The sequence below is a fragment of the Anguilla anguilla genome, chromosome 17 (genome assembly GCF_013347855.1).
Source record: "Anguilla anguilla isolate fAngAng1 chromosome 17, fAngAng1.pri, whole genome shotgun sequence".
Classification (NCBI taxonomy): Eukaryota; Metazoa; Chordata; class Actinopteri; order Anguilliformes; family Anguillidae; genus Anguilla; species Anguilla anguilla.
The window spans coordinates 5,742,840-5,763,008 of record NC_049217.1 but is presented as its reverse complement, the minus strand read 5'-3'; the positions used below and the strand labels follow the sequence as shown (position 1 = coordinate 5,763,008).

The 20,169-nt window shown below is 44.7% G+C and overlaps 1 protein-coding gene across 2 annotated transcripts; it reads left to right on the top strand.

The window, feature by feature from the left end:
• The first annotated feature begins 2,458 nt into the window (after nt 1-2,458).
• Nucleotides 2,459-15,374, top strand: LOC118217385 (transmembrane protein 204-like). 2 transcript variants are annotated; one of them, XM_035399346.1, is made up of 4 exons: nt 2,459-2,633; nt 2,664-2,745; nt 7,836-7,991; nt 14,291-15,374. In XM_035399346.1, exons 1-4 carry the CDS (start codon nt 2,475-2,477, stop codon nt 14,533-14,535), a joined length of 642 nt encoding a protein of 213 aa, XP_035255237.1. In that variant the 5' UTR covers nt 2,459-2,474; the 3' UTR covers nt 14,536-15,374. The 2 variants fall into 2 exon arrangements, with proteins under 2 accessions (XP_035255237.1, XP_035255236.1); XM_035399345.1 differs by having other exon boundaries at nt 2,459-2,745.
• Nucleotides 15,375-20,169: the final 4,795 nt, after the last annotated feature.

Sequence of the window (20,169 nt, the reverse complement as noted above, 5' to 3'; positions counted from 1 at the left end):
GGTTGGTAAGATGGCAGTTGCCTGGTTGCGCGTAGCAACCAGCGAATCTCTCCCTGTGTTCAGGTCACGGTATAGCTTTTCCGGGCGCAGCTGCAGAACCTCAACACCTTCATGAACACCAAACCTTTCCACACACTGGAGCTGATGAGCATGCTGTCAGCAATGGCGTGGCACCACAGAAATGACTAGCCTGGCAGCAGAGCTCGGCGGTCTCTCCTCTCGGTGTTTTGATAGCGGTGAACAGTGAAAGTGAGACTCTGAAAGGGCTGCTTAGCACAGTGAAAGTGTGACTGACAGGGCTGCTTAGCACAGTGAAAGTGAGACTGAAAGGGCTGCTTAGCACAGTGAAGGTGAGACTCTGAAAGGGTTGCTTAGCACAGTGAAAGTGAGACTCTGAAAGGGTTGCTTAGCACAGTGAAAGTGAGACTCTGACAGGGCTGCTTAGCACAGTGAAAGTGAGACTGAAAGGGCTGCTTAGCACAGTGAAAGTGAGACTCTGAAAGGGCTGCTTAGCACAGTGAAAGTGAGACTCTGACAGGGCTGCTTAGCACAGTGAAAGTGAGACTCTGAAAGGGCTGCTTAGCACAGTAAAAGTGAGACTCTGAAAGGGCTGCTTAGCACAGTGAAAGTGAGACTTTGAAAGGGCTGCTTAGCACAGTGAAAGCGCTCGTGTAAGTGGTCTGGCGGCGGAGCTCTGACCGTGCGAAATGGAATGTGGGAGAGGGCCACGACCTCCCCCCCCCCCCCCCCCCAAACCTCCAGTGCAGATTCCGCGGTCATCTGTTCCCTATTCTGCCTCCCCATCGCCCCCCGCCCCCTCCTTTACCAGATGCAGATGTGGGCTGTTTATCGAAGGCAGGCAACAGGAAATTCCCAGAATCTTTAGGGGCCTCAAGACCGCTGGAGCGACTCCCTGCCCCCCCCCCACCATCACCCTGTCTTACTCCACTAAGACTTCTGTCCTGTGCACAACATTACTGCACTAACACATGAGTCCTGTCTGTCTGTACTTAGAATTACTCCATTAACCCATAAGACTCCAGTCCTTCTGTACTTAATACATATGAGTCCTGTCTTTCTGTACTTAACATTACTGCGCTAACACATATAAGTCCTGTCTTTCTGTACTTAACATTACTGCGCTAACACATATAAGTCCTGTCTTTCTGTACTTAACATTACTGCACTAACACATATAAGTCCTGTCTTTCTGTACTTAACATTACTGCGCTAACACATATAAGTCCTGTCTTTCTGTACTTAACATTACTGCACTAACACATATAAGTCCTGTCTTTCTGTACTTAACATTACTGCACTAACACATATAAGTCCTGTCTGTCTGTACTTAACATTACTGCACTAACATGAGTCCTGTCTTTCTGTATTCCTGTACTGGAGGGTCTCTCTCTCTCTCTCTCTCTCTCTCTCTCTCTCTCTCTCACACACACACATACACACACACACAAAGGCTGAAGGACGAGCCCCTGAGATGGGGGAGGGAGAGTTTTAAATCTGTCACACCCTTCCCCCACCACCCTCAGCCAGTCCTCTTCCACGCAGGAAACACATCCTGTTTCTGGTTGGCTGCAGGGGTAGAATGTTTGTCATGGTGAGAGAACACGCCTCCCCACGCTGAAAAAATACTCCCTGGCACACAGGCGTGCACACACACACACACACACACACACAGGGTGTGCTGGAGATCAGAGAGCGATCCCCACATTCACTCCTCCACTCGCTGCAGCGGAGAGCCGAAAAACACGCTCGCGCCCGCAGAATCAGAAACACCCACAGCACCCAGGCAAGAGAACAGAGCAGCAGAGAGAGGGAGGACAGAGACCGAAAAAGGAGAGAGAGAGAGAGAGAGAGACGAAAGGACAGAGAGAAAGCGAGAGAGGGTGGAGAAGAGAGGCAGAAAAGGAGAGGGAGAGGCAGGAGGAGAGAGACAGAAAAGGAGAGCGAGAAAGGGAGAGAGAGGAGGAAAGAGACAGAAAAGGAGAGAGGGAGAGAGAAAGGGAGAGAGACAGAAAAGGAGAGAGGTAGAGAGAAAAAGGGAGAGTGGGAGAGAGAGAGAAAGGGAGAGAGGGAGAGAGAGAGAAAGGGAGAGAGGGAGAGAGAGAGAGAGAGAGAGAGAGAATAAGGAGAGAGGGAGAGGGAGGAGGAGGGCTGGGAGCCTGAGCAGCAGTGTCAGCAGCAGGACCCTGGAGGGAGCGTTTGGAATGGACCTGGCTGCTCGCTGGAGGAACCCGCCGTCACCCGCCGTGCCCAAATCAGAGGAGGAAGGGTAGAGGGTGCGCGCCGTCCCTCCGACCGAAACCGCCAGGAGCACGGAACCTATCCCCGTCCCGGATGAGGATGAACGGTGATGTCCTCTAGCTGAGCTCCAAAGTGCGCGCGTTTGGCTCGGGTCGGTGACTGTCCGGGGGGGGGTTCGGGGGGGTTGGGGGTGGGGGTGGGTGTGGGGTATCCGCATGTCCGCGCGGAGGCTGGTGGCGGCGGCGGCGGCGGTGGCCCTGCTGTCCCTCATCCTGAACAACGTGGCGGCGTTCACGCCCAGCTGGGTGGTGCAGGCGCTGGAGGACGGACGCAAGCGCGCCGTGGGGCTCTGGAGGACCTGCCCTGCGGGGGAGCGCGCTCGGGACGGGGCGGGCGCGGCCCTCCGCCGCCCGGGACTGAGCTGCGAGGCGCTGGGGTGGGGCTCGGACCCCGCGGGCTACCAGGAGTCCCGCAGCACCGTCAGGCGTGAGTACGGGGGGCAGGGGCGGGGGGATCTGCTCCTCCAATGGAAATGCATGAATGAAGCTCAGAACTGCATTTACAGCATGTTTCAGACACTCAGATCCTTTTACAAAAACACTGCAGGACAAAATACAAATAAAGACATGATATAATGTAACCATGACGATTAAAGTAAGATAAAATATACGGTGCAAAACACGGTGACATGAAATTAAATTCAAAGCAAGCGTGAAATAACGTGCCTTTAAAAGACATGCCAGTGTTTGGGCATCTCTAACAGCTGCAGGTCTGATATTACACCACTCTATTCCTCAGAAGCTACAATATATCACGTTCGATTTTGTTGGTGAATCCAGCCGATGCTCTCAGTTTGACCGTGGCTGCTATTTGAAACTGCTGTTTTTCCGGGGGGGGGGGGGGAGAGGGAGGGATTTTGGCCACGTTTCAGTGGGAGTTCACGGCACATGGTAGCACCCACAGCGCTGCAGAAGGGCACCAGGCGTCTACTCACTCTCGCTGCTGCAGCTGCTGCAGCTGGTGACTCACTCTGAGCTGAGCTGCACACTGACACTGCAGCTGCTGCAGCTGGTGACTCACTCAGAGCTGTGCTGCACACTGACATTGCAGCTGCTGCAGCTGGTGACTCACTCAGAGCTGCACACTGACACTGCAGCTGCTGCAGCTGGTGACTCACTCTGAGGTGAGCTGCACACTGACACTGCAGCTGCTGCAGCTGGTGACTCACTCAGAGCTGAGCTGCACACTGACACTGCAGCTGCTGCAGCTGGTGACTCACTCAGCCGAGCTGCAGTCGGGCGCATGCGAGCTGCAGCCAGGCGCATGCACTGCACATCACAGCCAGCGCGTTTGTCCCTCCTGCGTCAGCATGGCGATGCTGCAACAATGGGACAGATGTTTCTAACCGGTGAATAAAGGAGAACAGTGTTAAAAACGAGGCAACACTAAGCACATTCCAGCAGGCTGCTCATGTGGAAAAGCAGGGTGTCAAAGGTCTATGCGGTGAAGATATCTGAATGGCATTGACTGCTAAAATACTGTGAATTCATCAGTTACTCGCACCACAGAAATGATAAGTGTGAACTCTATTAAAGACACTCTCAGGGTTTGTGTTGGCCCCTGTATAACCCCCTCATGATTCCAACAACTCCAACCCAGACTGTACAGCGTTAGACGTCCGCAAGCTTTTCACCACAGGACAGGATGTTCATCTTAGCGCAGTAGCCGATTCTTACACAACTCCTGCCGTCAATCTTCAGTCTTTCGTTTTGCGAAATAAAATGAGTGATGAGGTCATCCCGCACCATTCTCTGGCTCGGCCCTGGGGATGGCTGTGTAAGCTGCTTTTTGTTGCAAGCTGGAGTCTCTTGCTCAGTTAAGGTTGCGGTGCACGTGTTTAAGTGCTTTCCTTAGTTCTACCTTTGACGTAGTAACACGATGCAGGTTTGGCTCATTGACATTTTCTTTGTCTTTCAATTCTTCATTATCTACCAAATGGATAGTTTTAGTGACATTTCTGAATTTGAATTCATTTGACTCACCTCAATAGACTTTAATTTGATCGGTCAGATTTTTTGACCACTTTTTATGTAATCGTTTGCAATAATAGCACAATTTGCACAATGTGAGCATGGGATTTTTATTCTTCATGCCATGCATTGCTTTTTATGGCATAATGTGAATTGAGAAGGTAAATAATCTCTCTAAACATTAAAAGCACAAAATTAAGAAAGAATAACAGCTTGTTAAAATTTTGGGATTGCGAATGTGATTGGAATGAAAACCAGCATACACAGGTGTCCCCCAGGACCGAGTTTGAGAACCACTGATGTAGAAAACATGCGGTCGCAGCAAACAAATGTGCAACAGGCCTAATACTGCATGCAATGCAATACAACCATGGCTGTGGAGGAAGAAGGGCAAGCCATTGGTACAGGGGCACTGTCTCAAAATGGAGACATGGAAAGTCTATCATCCTTTCCATGAGTGACCAAAATAAATTAAATTTAAAGACAGAAAAGCTGAAAGGTTTTATGAATGATAAGGTTTTATGAAGTATATTATACACACTAGGTGTGCAACAGATTGTAAAACTAGCTGAGCATACTTCGGCATATATAATGGGTCTTTCGGTTTTGGATGTTCTCCAGACATATTTGTCAGTACAGTTACCCTGTTGTTAAAGCTGCATTATATGCTTAATCGAACATTATCTTAAAGCAGGGCTACTTACCCCTGGTCCTGGGAGAGCACTGTTCAGCAGATCTTCTGCATTTCTTTAAACCATGAACAGCCTCGGTGGGAGATAGGCCAAACTGGCTTCAGCTGAGCAATGTTCAGCGGAATCTGGGGACTTGATTATAAAAATGTTCCTTGAATTAAACTTAAATGTGATCTTAAGATAATTTCTTAACCCTCCTGTTATGTTGCGGGTCAAATTGACCCTTTTTAAAGTTTGAAAATCTAGGAAAAATACTTAAAATTATTTTTTCAGTATGAAACTTCTTCTACTGGCCTTAATTAGTGTAATCAACATTTTAAATGAAAATGGTTCATTTCATGTATTTGCAAACCCCCCCTGTATGGGGATTGACCCGGGAACATTTTTGCTGTACCTAAAAAATGAACAGAACAGGAGGGTTAAGTTGTGCTTGTGACTGATTAATAACTGAGACTGAAAAAAAAGTCGCTTATGTTGGTTTAAAGTGGTGTATCGTAGTCTTATGCACTCATGAGACATAAATCTTGAATGAACTTCAATTGTGAACTCCAATAATCTGAGTCCAGCCATGACTGAATTGCAGCTTTCCCATGCAGCATATTATTTACAGTATAAGACATCTTATCATGTCTTAAATAATGACACACGTGGGACTGCTAATGATTCTTGCTCTCTTCGTGCCTAAAATTGATAATCAATGAAATGTTATTTTTAAAGCACACACGTAACCTACTCCAGGGATTCACGACAAGCCTTCAAATGTGCAGTGCCTCCACATAACTTAGGTCTGAAAACTTTAAGAAGAAATACGATCATATCCACGTCAAAGTGGGATTTTATGAATAACTTCTTAGTCACGGTTACAACACGTGAGCATAACAGCTGCGGGGTTCTCATTTCATGGAGATTCAGAGCTCTGGCGGACACTGTGGATTTAACAGTAACAGAAAACAACTGGCCACATTTACACCTTTAAATTTCACCGGCCATTTTGGTGAACATAGGCTCTCTTTTAGCTTGTTTTCCTCAGAGGAGAGAGCAGAGGGATAGAGATGAACACTGCTGGCCAAATTTTGTTTGCCAAAACGCCCAGTGAAATTTAAAGGTGCAAATGTTACACCTTTTGCATTGCGGTTGGCATTTAATAAGGGGAAACTCCACTCAACCTTTGCCCTTCTGATTGGATATTAGCCTAGGTCATGTTAGGTGAGATAGCTAGCTGTACACTAGATGTAACATTCGATGTCTTAAACTTGGGAAGAATTCCTGCTAAATCACAGGTTCTCAAATGTATATTTTGTAGACCCCCTAGACACAAAGTTTTGTGTGCAAGGAAGGATATTTTAAATACTTACAGAAGTTTCTGGCAACCTGCCAGCTAGTATAGAGTCATCAATGGGTTTGTGATTAAAGCAAGAAAATACACTTCAAGTAACTCCAAAGCAGCCTGTACTGTGATGTTCATTTTCTTTTTCATTTCCACATATGAATAGATTCTTTTTATAGAGTTTATCCACAACATAAAACATAAAAAATATATATATTTTTTTTATTTTGTGCAGGTCCTTCTTCCCTTCTCAGTTCAAAAGAGGCACAAGGTCATGGAAGTGTTATCATATGCCTAACAATAGCCAAGCTACTTACTGTTTACAACTGAAACTGTCGGTATGGCCCGACTTCAAAACAGAGGAGTTTCAGCTTATTTACTCCGCACCGATTTCACAGATGATGCGTTGCAAGAAATGGAGGCGATGAAAGAGGGAACAGGAACTGACATGCTGATATCCTGTTTGGGGACAACTAGCCACATTTTCAATAGAGCTGGATTGTCTGAAGGCAGTTGGTGAAAGTACTGTTGATACAGGAAGTCATGCCACTTTTTTCACTGAGCACAATGGCCTCAGCCTGGCTACAGCAGAGAAATGTGTCTGAGAAAGCATATACTAAAACAAATAACAACAAAATAAATAAAATAAAATATTATTATTATTATTATTATTATTATTATTATTATTATTATTATACCTGGGGTCCAACAACCCACAGCCAATCTTATGACACTGAACAGGCTGTGGCCACTTGTGGTTAGACCAGAACTGGAGACAGAGGAAAATGGGTAATAGCCAATTTGTCATGATCAATTTAAAAAATGGCGGCAATCCAAGATGGCGCCAACAAATAAGGAACACATATATGATCCAGATGAGGAAATTGATTATGACAGCAAGTTTTAAATGTCTTAAAGTTTCACATTTAAAAAAAAAGAAATTATATTGTGCTCCATAGTATCACCATTCAATTGTGCCAATTGGGTTTTTCAAATCCAATATGGCAGACTTTAATGGTCCTTGATGCAAAATTGTCAGTTATGAGTCAGGGAATCAGAAAAAAAAATAGTTTTGATGAAAGACCAAATGGTTCAAAAGTTATAGCCCAAAAAAGGTAAAGAATTTCACTTTCTTCCAATAGTACCACCATCCGATCAATCTGGAATATTTCTTACCTGTGTAGTGGGTGAGAATGGGAACCAACCCACCTAATTTAACTGCTCCACGATGTACAGTTTTTGCTGTGCAAACACTTTCAGGGCAGAAAAATAAGGAAAAATAAAAATAAAAACCAGAACAATCCCAATAGGGTTCCAGCACCTGTGGTAGTTGGACCCATAATAATAATAATATTAATTCTACTACTACTACTACTACTACTAATAATAATAATAATAATAATAATAATAGTAATAAAACATTTATTTGTAGAGCCATTATATCTTGGTGCATTATTGTTTGGGGTGGATAAGTATTGAATATTTAAGTTTGGCTGGATTTTAATTACCCCCTTCTTTGCCCCCCAGTGCAGTTCGACATGATGCGGGCCTGTAACCTGATGGCGACGGTAGCCCTGACGACGGGGCAGCTGATCTTCCTGCTGGGGCTGCTGGAGCTGCCCTTCGTGGCCCAGGACTCGCAGTGGTGGGAGGAGGCCATCGCCGCCCTCTTTCAGCTGGCCAGTGAGTGACTGTCTGTGAGCAACTATCGCCCTGTCTGTGAACGACTATCGCCCTGTATGTGAGCGACTATCGCCCTGCGTGAGCGACTATCTCCCTGTCTGTGAACGACTATCGCCCTGTCTGTGAGCGACTATTGCCCTGTCTGTGAACGACTATCGCCCTGTCTGTGAGCGACTATCCCCCTGTCTGTGAGCGACTATCGCCCTGTGTGAGCGACTATTGCCCTGTCTGTGAGCGACTAACTCTCTCTCTGTGAATGACTATCGCCCTGTCTGTGAGCGACTATCCCCCTGTCTGTGAGCGACTATCACCCTGTCTGTGAGCGACTATCTGAGGATACCTTTTAAAATGTGTTTGCCTTATGTTTTTACATTGGAAAAGAAATAACCAAGCAGGTTTAAGGCGTAAACCTCACACGCCTTGGTCACTGGTACAGCTCAGAACAGCCACATCTCCACCAATACCCATTCCCACAGGCAGCAGCCTGCCACTGGTCTTACTAAAGCATTGCTCAGTTCCTGTAGTAAAAACAGCTAGCGTGCCACAGCGCTACAGGAAGTGACCTGGAAACCAGGGGGCTACACAGTTCAGCCACTCAGCAGGACTGTTGTGATTCTAACCTTCAGCCCGGTACTTACTCTAGCTGCTTCACTCCAATAGCCATCTGTTCAGAGGGCTAAAAGGAACACGGGGAGAAACTATACAAAAACAAGATAATGGCTAGATAATTGCCTCTGCTAAAAATACATTATACAGTCCTAGCACTGTAAATACAAATATAAACCTGAGATCTGTTTTACTGGAACCCTTTTGGAGTTGATAACAGCTGCATTACTACAGCATGATGAATGGATTTCTGAAGGGTTCCTCCTGCAGCAAAAACTATAGATGAACCCCGATCATCGACTGGAACATTTCAAGTCAGGATTCATTTTTTACTTTTTATCGTTTACTGCTGCACACAACTCCATAAATTGAACTATCCCTTGAAGCACTAGTATTTAAAAAACCACAGAAAACTTTACAATGCAAACATTAAATGTTCAAATGTACATTGCCCAGTGAGAGAGCAGTATTCTACATTTAAAAACGGAATTATTTCAGTGTATTCAGCTATAAAGGTGTAATCCTGGGGAAGCTGGTTCAGGTTTGTTTTTTTCAGCTGAATTATCAGTGCTCTCCATGTATGTCTTGCTGTGTGCTGGTAGCTACTCCTCTAATAGAACTGACACTTGCAGAGCCTGCAGAAGCCAGTATCTAAAATTGTGTCTCTCATAAAGCCTTTTTGATTTTCTAGTTCTCTTACATACAGTTCCTTTACACTTAAAAAAAATGTCAGTGATACGAAATGCGGTTTGTAGCCGAGTTTTACCACTCAGCTCAATAGCAGTTGAAACGCAGAGCCCCAGCCTTGATGCAGAGCACGCAGTGGGGCTTGCAGTGCACACATTCCCGCATGCAGTGCACACACAGCCACGCATGGCTGCATGTTTCAGTGCATCTCACTTGTTGCGTCTCCACACACAGGCCTCATGGGGGATTTTGTTGGCAAGAAGACATGCGAGCGATATCAACAGAACAATGGAATCATCTTGATCTCTATTGAAAATGCACATAAAAAGAAAAGTTATGTAACAGTTTGGAAGTGGAATGAGCGAACCTCCTGAGGTCAGGGCTGGGCTTTCTTAGACAGTCCTGAAAGCGAAGGACTTCCAGACCAGAAATAACCCCACAGGGAAGGAAAATGAATGGCTATGCACATGGCCTCCATCCCCTGTTCCAGTGTGACGTTTGACTTGGGGCCTGTGGGACTGTGGTGTGGGGGCAGCCTAATTTTAGCCCCCCCCCCCCCCAAGAGCAGATCCAAGCTGAGAGGCCGACTGTCCGGCGCCAGGATATCCCTGCTCAGGACAAGGAAATGCCTGTGGCTACCTGTTATGCAAACTGAGCGTGAGACAGGAGCGTGGGGGAGAACGCTGGGTTATGCAATCTGAGCGTGAGACAGGAGCATTGGGAAGAACGCTGGGTTATGCGAACTGGGCATGAGACAGGAGCATGGGGGAAAATGCTGGGTTATGTAAACTGAGTGTGAGACAGGAGCATGGGGGAAAATGCTGGGTTATGTAAACTGAGCGTGAGACAGGAGCGGGGGGAGAGCGCTGGGTTATGCAATCTGAGCGTGAGACAGGAGCACTGGGAAGAACGCTGGGTTATGCAAACTGGGCGTGAGACAGGAGCGTGGGGGAGAGTGCTGGGTTATGCAATCTGAGCATGAGACAGGAGCGTGGGGGAGAATGCTGGGTTATGCAAACTGGGCGTGAGACAGGAGCACGGGGGAGAACGCTGGGTTATGCAATCTGAGCGTGAGACAGGAGCACTGGGAAGAACGCTGGGTTATGCAATCTGAGCGTGAGACAGGAGCACTGGGAAGAACACTGGGTTATTCAAACTGGGCATGAGACAGGAGCATGGGGGAAAATGCTGGGTTATGTAAACTGAGTGTGAGACAGGAGCATGGGGGAAAATGCTGGGTTATGTAAACTGAGCGTGAGACAGGAGCGTGGGGGAGAGCGCTGGGTTATGCAATCTGAGCGTGAGACAGGAGCACTGGGAAGAACGCTGGGTTATGCAAACTGGGCGTGAGACAGGAGCGTGGGGGAGAGCGCTGGGTTATGCAATCTGAGCGTGAGACAGGAGCGTGGGGGAGAATGCTGGGTTATGCAATCTGGGCGTGAGACAGGAGCACTGGGAAGAACGCTGGGTTATGCAAACTGGGTGTGAGACAGGAGCATGGGGGAGAGTGCTGGGTTATGCAATCTGAGCGTGAGACAGGAGCATTGGGAAGAACGCTGGATTATGTAAATTTAGCGTGAGACAGGACCGTGGGGGAGAGCACTGGGTTATGCTATCGGAGTGCAGCACAGGAGCATGGGGGAACATTTCAGGGGAGGGGGAAAGTCTGATACAAATAAACTTACTGTAGCTCACAGATGAAGATCACTGCAGGGTGGAACAGCTGTGGTCTACATAAACAGGCTCATCTTTCATGTTTCTCTTTAAAAGCATCTGAGAACAATAAACAGCATTTCAGCACTTCAGGCAGAATGAGCTGTTATTACAAATCCACACCCATGCAGGGTAGTTAAGATCCTACACAGAGACAGACTGAGATCAATGAAGGGCCTGCAAATCATAAACACCATGAATATCAACACAATGGACACATATATATATATATATCAGACCCAGCCTAGAGAATGAATGGGGTGGTGTATGCAAGTTGAGCAAACAGTTTGTATGAAAAACTCTTACCAGTTTCAGTCATATATTTCTCTCCACCTTGTTCAATATTCAGCTTACCTGTATCCGGGGCAATGGAGCGCATATATGTTGCTGGGGTTCTTTAGTACAATATATTTTTCAGTCTGAATCTATCATGAGAGGGAAGTGCGCTGCCATCGTAATGGTTTGCTGTAAATCCAGAGCGAGGAAGAAGATAGGAAAGGAGAAAGTGCAATCAGGACACTGGCTGCAACTGAGCCTTCATCTGTGGGATAGTCCCACACTGTGTGCTTATCAAGGGCATTGTTTAAATTCCAGAAGTGACCGAGACATTTAAGGTAGAAGGTTTAGAGGTCCTGCTTACTACATGCAATTTCCTGCATTTTTACAACATTCGGCATAACTTTTAGCATCTCTAATATTTGATCTTGTAAGGGTCCAAGTAGTTTTACTCCTGGAACCCAGTTCTGGCACGATTATGGTGAATATACTACGGTGATTATGGTGAATATACCAGGGAGATTACGGTGAATATACCAGGGTGATTATGGTGAATATACCCCGGTGATTATGGTGAATATACCAGGGTGATTATGGTGAACATACCAGGGTGACTATGGTGAATATACCAGGGTGCTACCTTCATCAGATAGGCTTTCTGCTCCATTGTATATTTAAGGGATCCATTTCTTGAGCTTGAGTGTGGAGTTAAGCTTGGACTAGGATGGTACCCACAGTGCACAGAGGGTCTGGAAGCGCCTGAAAAAAGGCATTTACAGTGTTGGAGAATAATGTCCTACTAAAAGTACTTAGGATCTGGTGTCAGACAGAACTGTAATAATTTGACAGTAATAATGGTCTGACAAGTCAGGATTGTGGGACATGACTGCTATTCATTGAATACATTCATCAGATGTTAAGCCATGTTTCAGTCAAACATAGATCATCCACTTGGTGATCAGCTAGTAGTTAATTTTTATTAGTATTAGTTCATACAAGAATTTCCTTTGGTATCAGTGATCCTGCGTTAATTAAGCCAATCTTTAACTCTGTTTGGTTGAATACATTACTTGTAAAGGGTCACATTTGTTGAGATTGTCAGAACAAATTCCACAAATGAGTTTCTTTAAAAAGCTTAGAAGGTCAGGGTAGAGACACTGTCAATAGGATAAAACCAGGGCAGCCTGTGTATGACAGACAGTCTGCTGCCTGGCCTTGGCTTCGGTTAGTCAGGGATTTGAATTCATAAGACTATAGGCCAAATGACTAGAGATAAGAGGTGGAGACCAGGCCTCTCCTCTGCGGAGGTGAGTGACCTGTGTGTGGCGCTATAGAGCAGGCCAGTTGGGTTCACAGATGGAGAGGAACCTCCCTCCACCCAACGCCCATCCCGAGTGGGGCATAGAGGAAGGAAGGAAGGACAGAATGAAGAAAAAGACAAAAGGAAGCCAGGGAGATTCCGTTGCACCAAAAAAAAAAAAAAAAGGTTCACTCAGCTTGCTGTCCCCCTGACCCCACCCAGGAGTTTCGGAAGAGCTTTATTACTTTTGTCAGAAGCGGAGGCAGCTAGGCTAAACACAGACAGTCTTTAAAAACCCATTCACTACTGTTAACCAACTCATTCATGCTCTGGTTCACTCACACCCTCTTTAGAAAAGCGCACTGCAGCTCGAGAGTAACCCATTCCGTTTTATATTACTGTTTTCATGCCCTTAAGGGAGTTTTGCCAAAAACAGGAAAACATGTCACTCTGAAATCCAGTTTGACTAGCTTCATTCGCTCTGTGTTATGGAATGAAAGGCTTTATTTTTCAAGCGCAATCAGGCACGTTTGCAAATTTCAACTGCAACCGCTCCGTTCAAAAGATGACATAACCGATATATATATATATATATATATACAGCTATAACAAAACGGCGAGATGATGTCGCAGGCATTCTTTGCCGTCAGAAGCCAGCGGAAAACCGCCCATGACAACCCCCTCAGAGGAGGATGTCCCTAATCGCGACGGAAGGTTCGGCCGGACGAGGCCCCGACCGAAACGGCGCGGAGGGGCGGTCTGGGACAGACTCACGCTTCCTGAGGTCACGCGGGGTGATGCTTCCCCCCCCAGACGGGCCCGCTATCTGGGACCCGCGAGCCTCACCTCCCCTGGGAGAGGATCGGCCGGGGGGGCCTGAGAAGGGAAACGACTTGGCCCAGATAAATGACTTTATTTTGGGGTCGTGGGAGGGGAGCCATGTTCCTGTTTCACGCTAGTCAGTCTGGTGACCGACACTTGTGTCCCTGACGATGCACTTACAACAAAGAGCTGAACTCCAACATACGCTATTTCTATTTGGGGGAGAGGGGATCAACGGTACCCCTCTCCCACCAACCCTGAGCCAGACTGTAAACAAAAATAAAACAAAAATTAAGGATTAAATAGCATTTGTGTGAAACAAGTAACACATTACACCTGCCTATATGTATTAGTACATACCTACATAATTGAGCAGTCTAATGTTTCTTACCCTTGGAAGGATTATCTGGAAAGCTTTCATGCAAAGAAAACTGTTTTTTGTATGCTTAATTAAATCAAATTACTGATGGCTACAGAATGTTATTAACACATGTGGTCAAGAAGATAACGATTTCGAATACATTTTTGCATATGAAAATGACTCCAAGAAGCAACAAAAGATGAAAGGGCACAGATAGTTTGTACTCTATGCGATATGGATGTGATAGAAATACTGGTTTTAGGAGTTCTTGCAGTTTGTAGGAATGGCATAGTTGTGCAGGTGTTTGTATATGTGTTTATTTCATCTGTACGTGAATGAATCCTTGCATATTTAAAAAATGAACTCCTGTCCTTACCATTGATAGCAGAGCTGTTTTCAGTAGCTGTTATAAGAAGCAACAAGGACTTTTTTTTTGGATGCCTTGAAGCCATTTCAAAATATTTATGGTTGTGGTGAAATTTCTTCCCAGAAGATTCCCCCAGTAAGATCTCCCTTTCTCTTGTGTTCCTGTAGGTTTCGTGCTTGTTATTGGATTGGTAACCTTCTATCGGATCGGACCGTTCACGCACCTGTCCTACTCCTGCTACCTGAACATTGCCGCCTGCTTGCTAGCCACGCTCGCAGCGGCGATACTCATCTGGAACATCCTGCACCAGCGGGAAGACTGCCTCGCCCCGCGCATCGTCTTCATCAGCCGATCGCTGACGTCTCCGTTCGGCCCGCGCCTCGACAACGACTACGTGGAATCGCCCTGCTGAGCACGAAGTCTCGAACCCTGCACCCATTCCAGCAACCCACCAGCACGACGAGTCTAGCAAGCCTCATTCGGAGTACCGTGAATTTCATTGTCGGGGTTTTGTTTAGTCCTTGTGTTATCGTTGGTGTTTTTGTACTGTAGCCCATTGCTGCACAATGCACTCATGGACACCAGCTGCAGTACTTCAGCGTGATGAGAAAATATGGGCAAAGTTTAAGGGTCAGGTAAGGTCAAATACTGGAGTGATTACTTCAAAATATTTATCAATTTATCTTTAAAATGCCACAAAAACGAATATGCTGCTCATGCAATTTAGCACAGCACCACAAAACAAACATATAAACCAAAGGTTTTCCAAAGTTCTGGACATATGTTCTTTCCAGTATGAACTCATTGTAACTTATATTACAGACAGAGAACAAATATTTAAGATTTCTAGAATGAGTATTTATGTAAAAAAAAGAAAAGCAAAAAGAAGCACATTTTTTTTTTCATTTTGATTTAGTTTACAATATATTCATTTGAGGGCTATTTGGTACCAGACTATAACTTTAAAGGTAAACTGTGTTCATGTAAATTGGCCAAGAATGATTGAAAAATTGAGGTGGACAGGGAACAAAATGTCAACTCGTGGATGTATTCCCTTTTATAACATGCTCGCTTGTGGTACATGTATTAAGTATGCCAATTTTGTATGGTTATATTAATATTATATTGTTGTTCTATTACATTTTTTACTTGTGTGTTTCAGTTGAGAAGTATTTTTAACTGCTTAACAACTGGGCTGAGTGAAAATAATAAGTATGTAATAAATGTATGAACATCTTTGTAGCACAATCACTAGTGTTGTTTCCTGTTTCTAAACTATAACCTTCAATTCCTTCGAGACACAACCCTTGACATGTGGTGGTCAGTGCAATTAGTACAGATACATGGGAACTGGGCCTGACAATATATATTTATATATATACATATATTTTATATATAAATATAAAACTTGTAAAAGATGTATAAAAACATATATACTTTTTTTAATACAGAAAATTTTTTATTTAATGATTACATATTAAAAAGATATGTTTCTCATTCAATTAATTGTCATCTCAAATCTGGACTATGTGCCTGCCATACCATTAAATGCACACCATGCTTACATTTGATATCTCCTTGTGAGTCTGTACTCAGTAAAATGTCCAGTGTCCAAATGGTATCATATGCACTTTGTAAGAATTGATTTAACACTGAACATTTTACTGTGTGATATTTTAGATTTATGCAAATGTATGACCAGAAAGAACTTATTTCAGGAAATGCTGGTAGTCAAAGATGACCCAATTTGAACCCCCACCACCTCCATTTTAAGTGCAGTATATTTTAATTTGATTTTCAAAGGGTCATTCTGGTGTTAACATGTATGATCAAGGATAAGGGGACATTTAATGAATTTTATTGAGACATTGAAATGTAAAAATGTTGTTTCTCTTTCTGACTTTGTTCATAGAAAATGTACAGCTTTGAAAATATGCAAAATGCCCTCCAAAAGCATAGCATTACCCGTAGCATAGCATTACCTGTAGCATAGCATTATCCATAGCATAGCATTACCCGTAGCATAGCATTACCTGCAGCATAGCATTACCCGTAGCATAGCATTACCTGTAGCATAGAATTACCCGTAGCATAGCATTACCTGTAGCATAGCATTATCCATAGCATAGCATTACCCGTAGCATAGCATTACCTGCAGCATAGCATTACCCGTAGCATAGCATTACCTGTAGCATAGAATTACCTGTAGCATAGCATTACCTGTTGCATAGCATTATCCATAGCATAGCATTACCTGTAACATAGCATTACCCGTAGCATAGCATTACCTGTCGCATAGCATTATCCATAGCATAGCATTGCCCGTAGCATAGCATTACCTGTAGCATAGCATTACCCGTAGCATAGCATTACCCGTAGCATAGCATTACCTGTAGCATAGCATTACCCGTAGCATAGCATTAACTTAAGGGAATGGTGTCATGTTAATCATATTGCTGTATTTGTATAGATATAGTGCTTATAATTAGGATAATTTCTAACAAGTAGCTAAAGAGCTTCTCTATAGAGAGACACTGAATGCATACATTTATCCCTGGTTTTATTCATGGATTTTCTGTTTATTGCTTTGGAACTTTCTGTGACCTTCTGACCTTCTGAACCTCTGTGACCTTCTGGATGTTGTCACAAACTGATAGCCAAAACGATCCGTCCCCAAAGTTAGTTTTGATGTTTTTTTTTTTTTTTTTTACTGTGTGTACATCTGAGGCTGGATGGAAAATGAATGTGTGTGTGAGAGAGCTCTCCCTGCACGTCAGTACACACTCAGGCGTCCGAGGGATTAAGCGATACCGCGGCCTGGCGCTGCACCTCATTGACCAACCTTGTGTCCCGGGTGTGTTTCCATGGCAACAGGTCAGAACGGTTCTCGGCGTGGGTTTTTTCCTCCCATGATCTCCCACCGCTGAGGGGGGAAGGGCCTCGCAGGAATGTGCACTGCCTGTTTCCATTTAGCTGTTCTCAGAACAAACGGTAAAAATAGCTTTGAAACAAGGAACTTTTATAAAACTGTCACCAGAGCCGTTAGACCCTCTGTGATTTCCGGGACGTCGGATATGCCATTTCTTTCCTTCTTTGTTGTGAAAGTAATTTCTTTTTCGGCGTGGCAGTGCGGCGAGGTGAAAGAATAACATTCGCACAGAGACTCGGGAAGTGATGGTTACACACTGGTGACGTGGGGAGCTGAGGGCCTGGGTCGAGTGCCTGAGCGTTTAAGGGAAAGGAAGTCCTGCAGATGAGCTTATTGTAATAGTAATAAATCAGAACTACTGTCATCAGTCACGGGCTGACGTTCCCTCGGCTACATACACACGTCCGCTCTCTGGCCTAATTTACTGCTCTGCTGAAAGCTGAACTGGAAGTTCAACTCCATTATGTTGAATGGAAGAACCTGTTCAGCAGATCCGTTTATAAAAGTAAATCCTCCTCTTGTCTGATTTTGTAAAACAAACACATTTTTAATCTATTTTTAAAATGCTGTGAACAGTGGGAAATAAAGTCCACACTTACCTAAGTTACACCTCTCACTGAACACACAGTGGTGTCAAACGTATTTTTTTTGTTCATATTGCTTATGATTATGAAATGAGGCAAAAGTATGTCTTATTGCAGCGAAAGCATGTGAAGAGTTATGCTGAAAATACAAAGCTTCAAAAGTCTGTGGTTAGTCTGATAATTGGATTTCATTTCATTTGGTCCATGACTGTATGTAACAGTGCTATATGAATTAACATTTCATCAATGGAGAGAAATTACCCATATGAAAACAAGATTGTTTGAAATGGTAAAACTGGGTCACAAAACCCTCTGAATACTCCTCAGATAGTGCTGTATCCACTGATTCAACCATGGTTCACTTGATTCAGTTCTTCATTTGCCTTCAGCTCATTAAGTCTAATAAGGGCTTTTCTTTGATGAATTCAGATGATTTGTTTTTTTGGACTGTCGCCCCCATCCCGCCATTTCAGAGCAGCCAGCCACCAGCACTTATAGTTTGCCGCAGACAAGCAGCGCTGAAATGACGAGCACCCGCAGTCATAGGTAGGACCACCAGTTTGTCTCCACCACAAGACCTGCAGATATTACACTGCGTGCATCCTTGCCGCAGACAGTCTATTGCCCAGGCAAGTGATTTCACCCCAAATTGGCCTTTCTGTTTATTCAACAGCCCAGATTGATATGCTTGTTCTAGTATCTAGTACTCCAAAGTGTCTCGTCATGTTTCTCCTTTATAGGTTTCCAGAATTCCTCATCATCCAGGAATACTCCATACCGTACTTCCATACCATTGAGCAGTTGTTGTACTGGCCTGTAGAAGACTTCTGGAGCTGAGGACATCCCAGAAAAAGACAGACGACGAAATTTATATCCACTGAACAGCATGTTAAATGTGCATAAATCTGAACTTTCTTCATTCAGCACATTCTGGTAAAACCCTGACAAAGCATCCATTTTGGAAAAGTAGCGTGGTCCTGTCAGTGCACTTGTGATGTTTGTTTTGGTTGGAAATGTTCTCTTTTAATCCACTTGTTCTGGTCTCTGGGGTTAATACACAGACTGAAGTCTCCCTTTCCCCCCACAATTGCCAGATAGTTGATCCACTCTTTAGGTTTCTTGACTTTCTCCACTACCTGTTATCCCACTAGGGATATCAGCATTGCATTCAATCTCTCTTTCAGGGCAATACACACCTTCCCTGCTGGGTCAGCAGCTCTGCAGGGCATTCAGCTGTATCCTGCAGTGACCAGGTAAGCAGTCAATGAGCTGGAACCCATCTTTGAATTCCTTCAATATCTCTGTGATGTTCGCTTGCGCTCTTTTTGCGCTCTCATCCCAGGCACTCAGATGTTGTCCTTGCAGCTCCCTACAACTCTGCGGAGCTACCATAGGCCTATCCCCACTGCTCCTCACAACTCTGTGAAGCTTCCATAGGCCTATCCTCAGACCTCCCCACAACTCCGTGAAGCTTCCATAGGTCTATCCTCAGAGCTCCCCACAACTCTGTGGAGCTTCCATTGGCCTATCCCCAGAGCTCAGCAACAACTCTGTGGAGCTTCCATAGGCCTATCTCCACTACTCCTCACAACTCTGTGGAGCTTCCATAGGCCTATCTCCACTACTCCTCACAACTCTGTGGAGCTTCCATAGGCCTATCTCCACTACTCCTCACAACTCTGTGGAGCTTCCATAGGCCTATCTCCACTACTCCCCACAACTCCGTGGAGCTTCTATAGGTCTATCCGGAGAGCACCCCACAACTCTGTGGAGCTTCCATAGGCCTATCCCCAGAGCTCCCCACAACTCCGTGGAGCTTCCATAAGCCTATCCCCAGAGCTCCCCACAATTCCATGGAGCTTCCATAGGCCTATCACCAGAGCTCCCCACAACTCTGTGGAGCTCTCCTAAATTCCAAGACTCCCAGAAGGCCTAGGAATGCTGTTATCGCCATAGAAACTTGTCTCAACAGATAAAGTCACTATCCACAGCAAATATGTGTTCAGCTGAGTGGGAATTAGCACCATGGAGGAGTTTGTTATGTGTGGATATGACTCCCTTTGCATTGCACTTATTGAAGGTATCGCTCACGCTCCTAAAACGGCAAGTGTCCTTAAAGAGGAAGTAGCAGGCTAAGTAAATTAGATGTACGGCTCATCCTGAACTGTAACTAGAAAGGGTAGAACCTGAGCCCTCATCAGATGATGTAAAACATCTTATATTTCATATTTTTAAATGTTTTTTGTTATTTAAAAAAATAAGTTAGCTTTACACAATGTAGTTAAGTATTGCTTACTATGTACAACCTTGTAAATATTCATTTAAAACAAAATAATTACATAAACTTTACTTACTGACTCTGTGAATGCTCAGGTTTACAGATAAGGTGGGGGAATGGGGTTCCAAACTTGACTAGATTTTTCAGATCAACCCCTGCCTCTACTACATGATCTGGCAAGCTATTCCATGCAGTGACTACTCTGTGTGAAAAAACACTTCCTAACATCTGTGCGGAATTGACCTTTTGCTAATT

Bases quoted from the DNA above. Each gene is read 5' to 3' on its own strand.
- LOC118217385 (XM_035399345.1), top strand. From the start codon at position 2,475: ATGTCCGCGCGGAGGCTGGTGGCGGCGGCGGCGGCGGTGGCCCTGCTG. The intron at 2,746-7,835 runs GTGAGTACGGGG...TTTGCCCCCCAG, and splicing joins GTCCCGCAGCACCGTCAGGC to TGCAGTTCGACATGATGCGG. The intron at 7,992-14,290 runs GTGAGTGACTGT...GTGTTCCTGTAG, and splicing joins CGCCCTCTTTCAGCTGGCCA to GTTTCGTGCTTGTTATTGGA.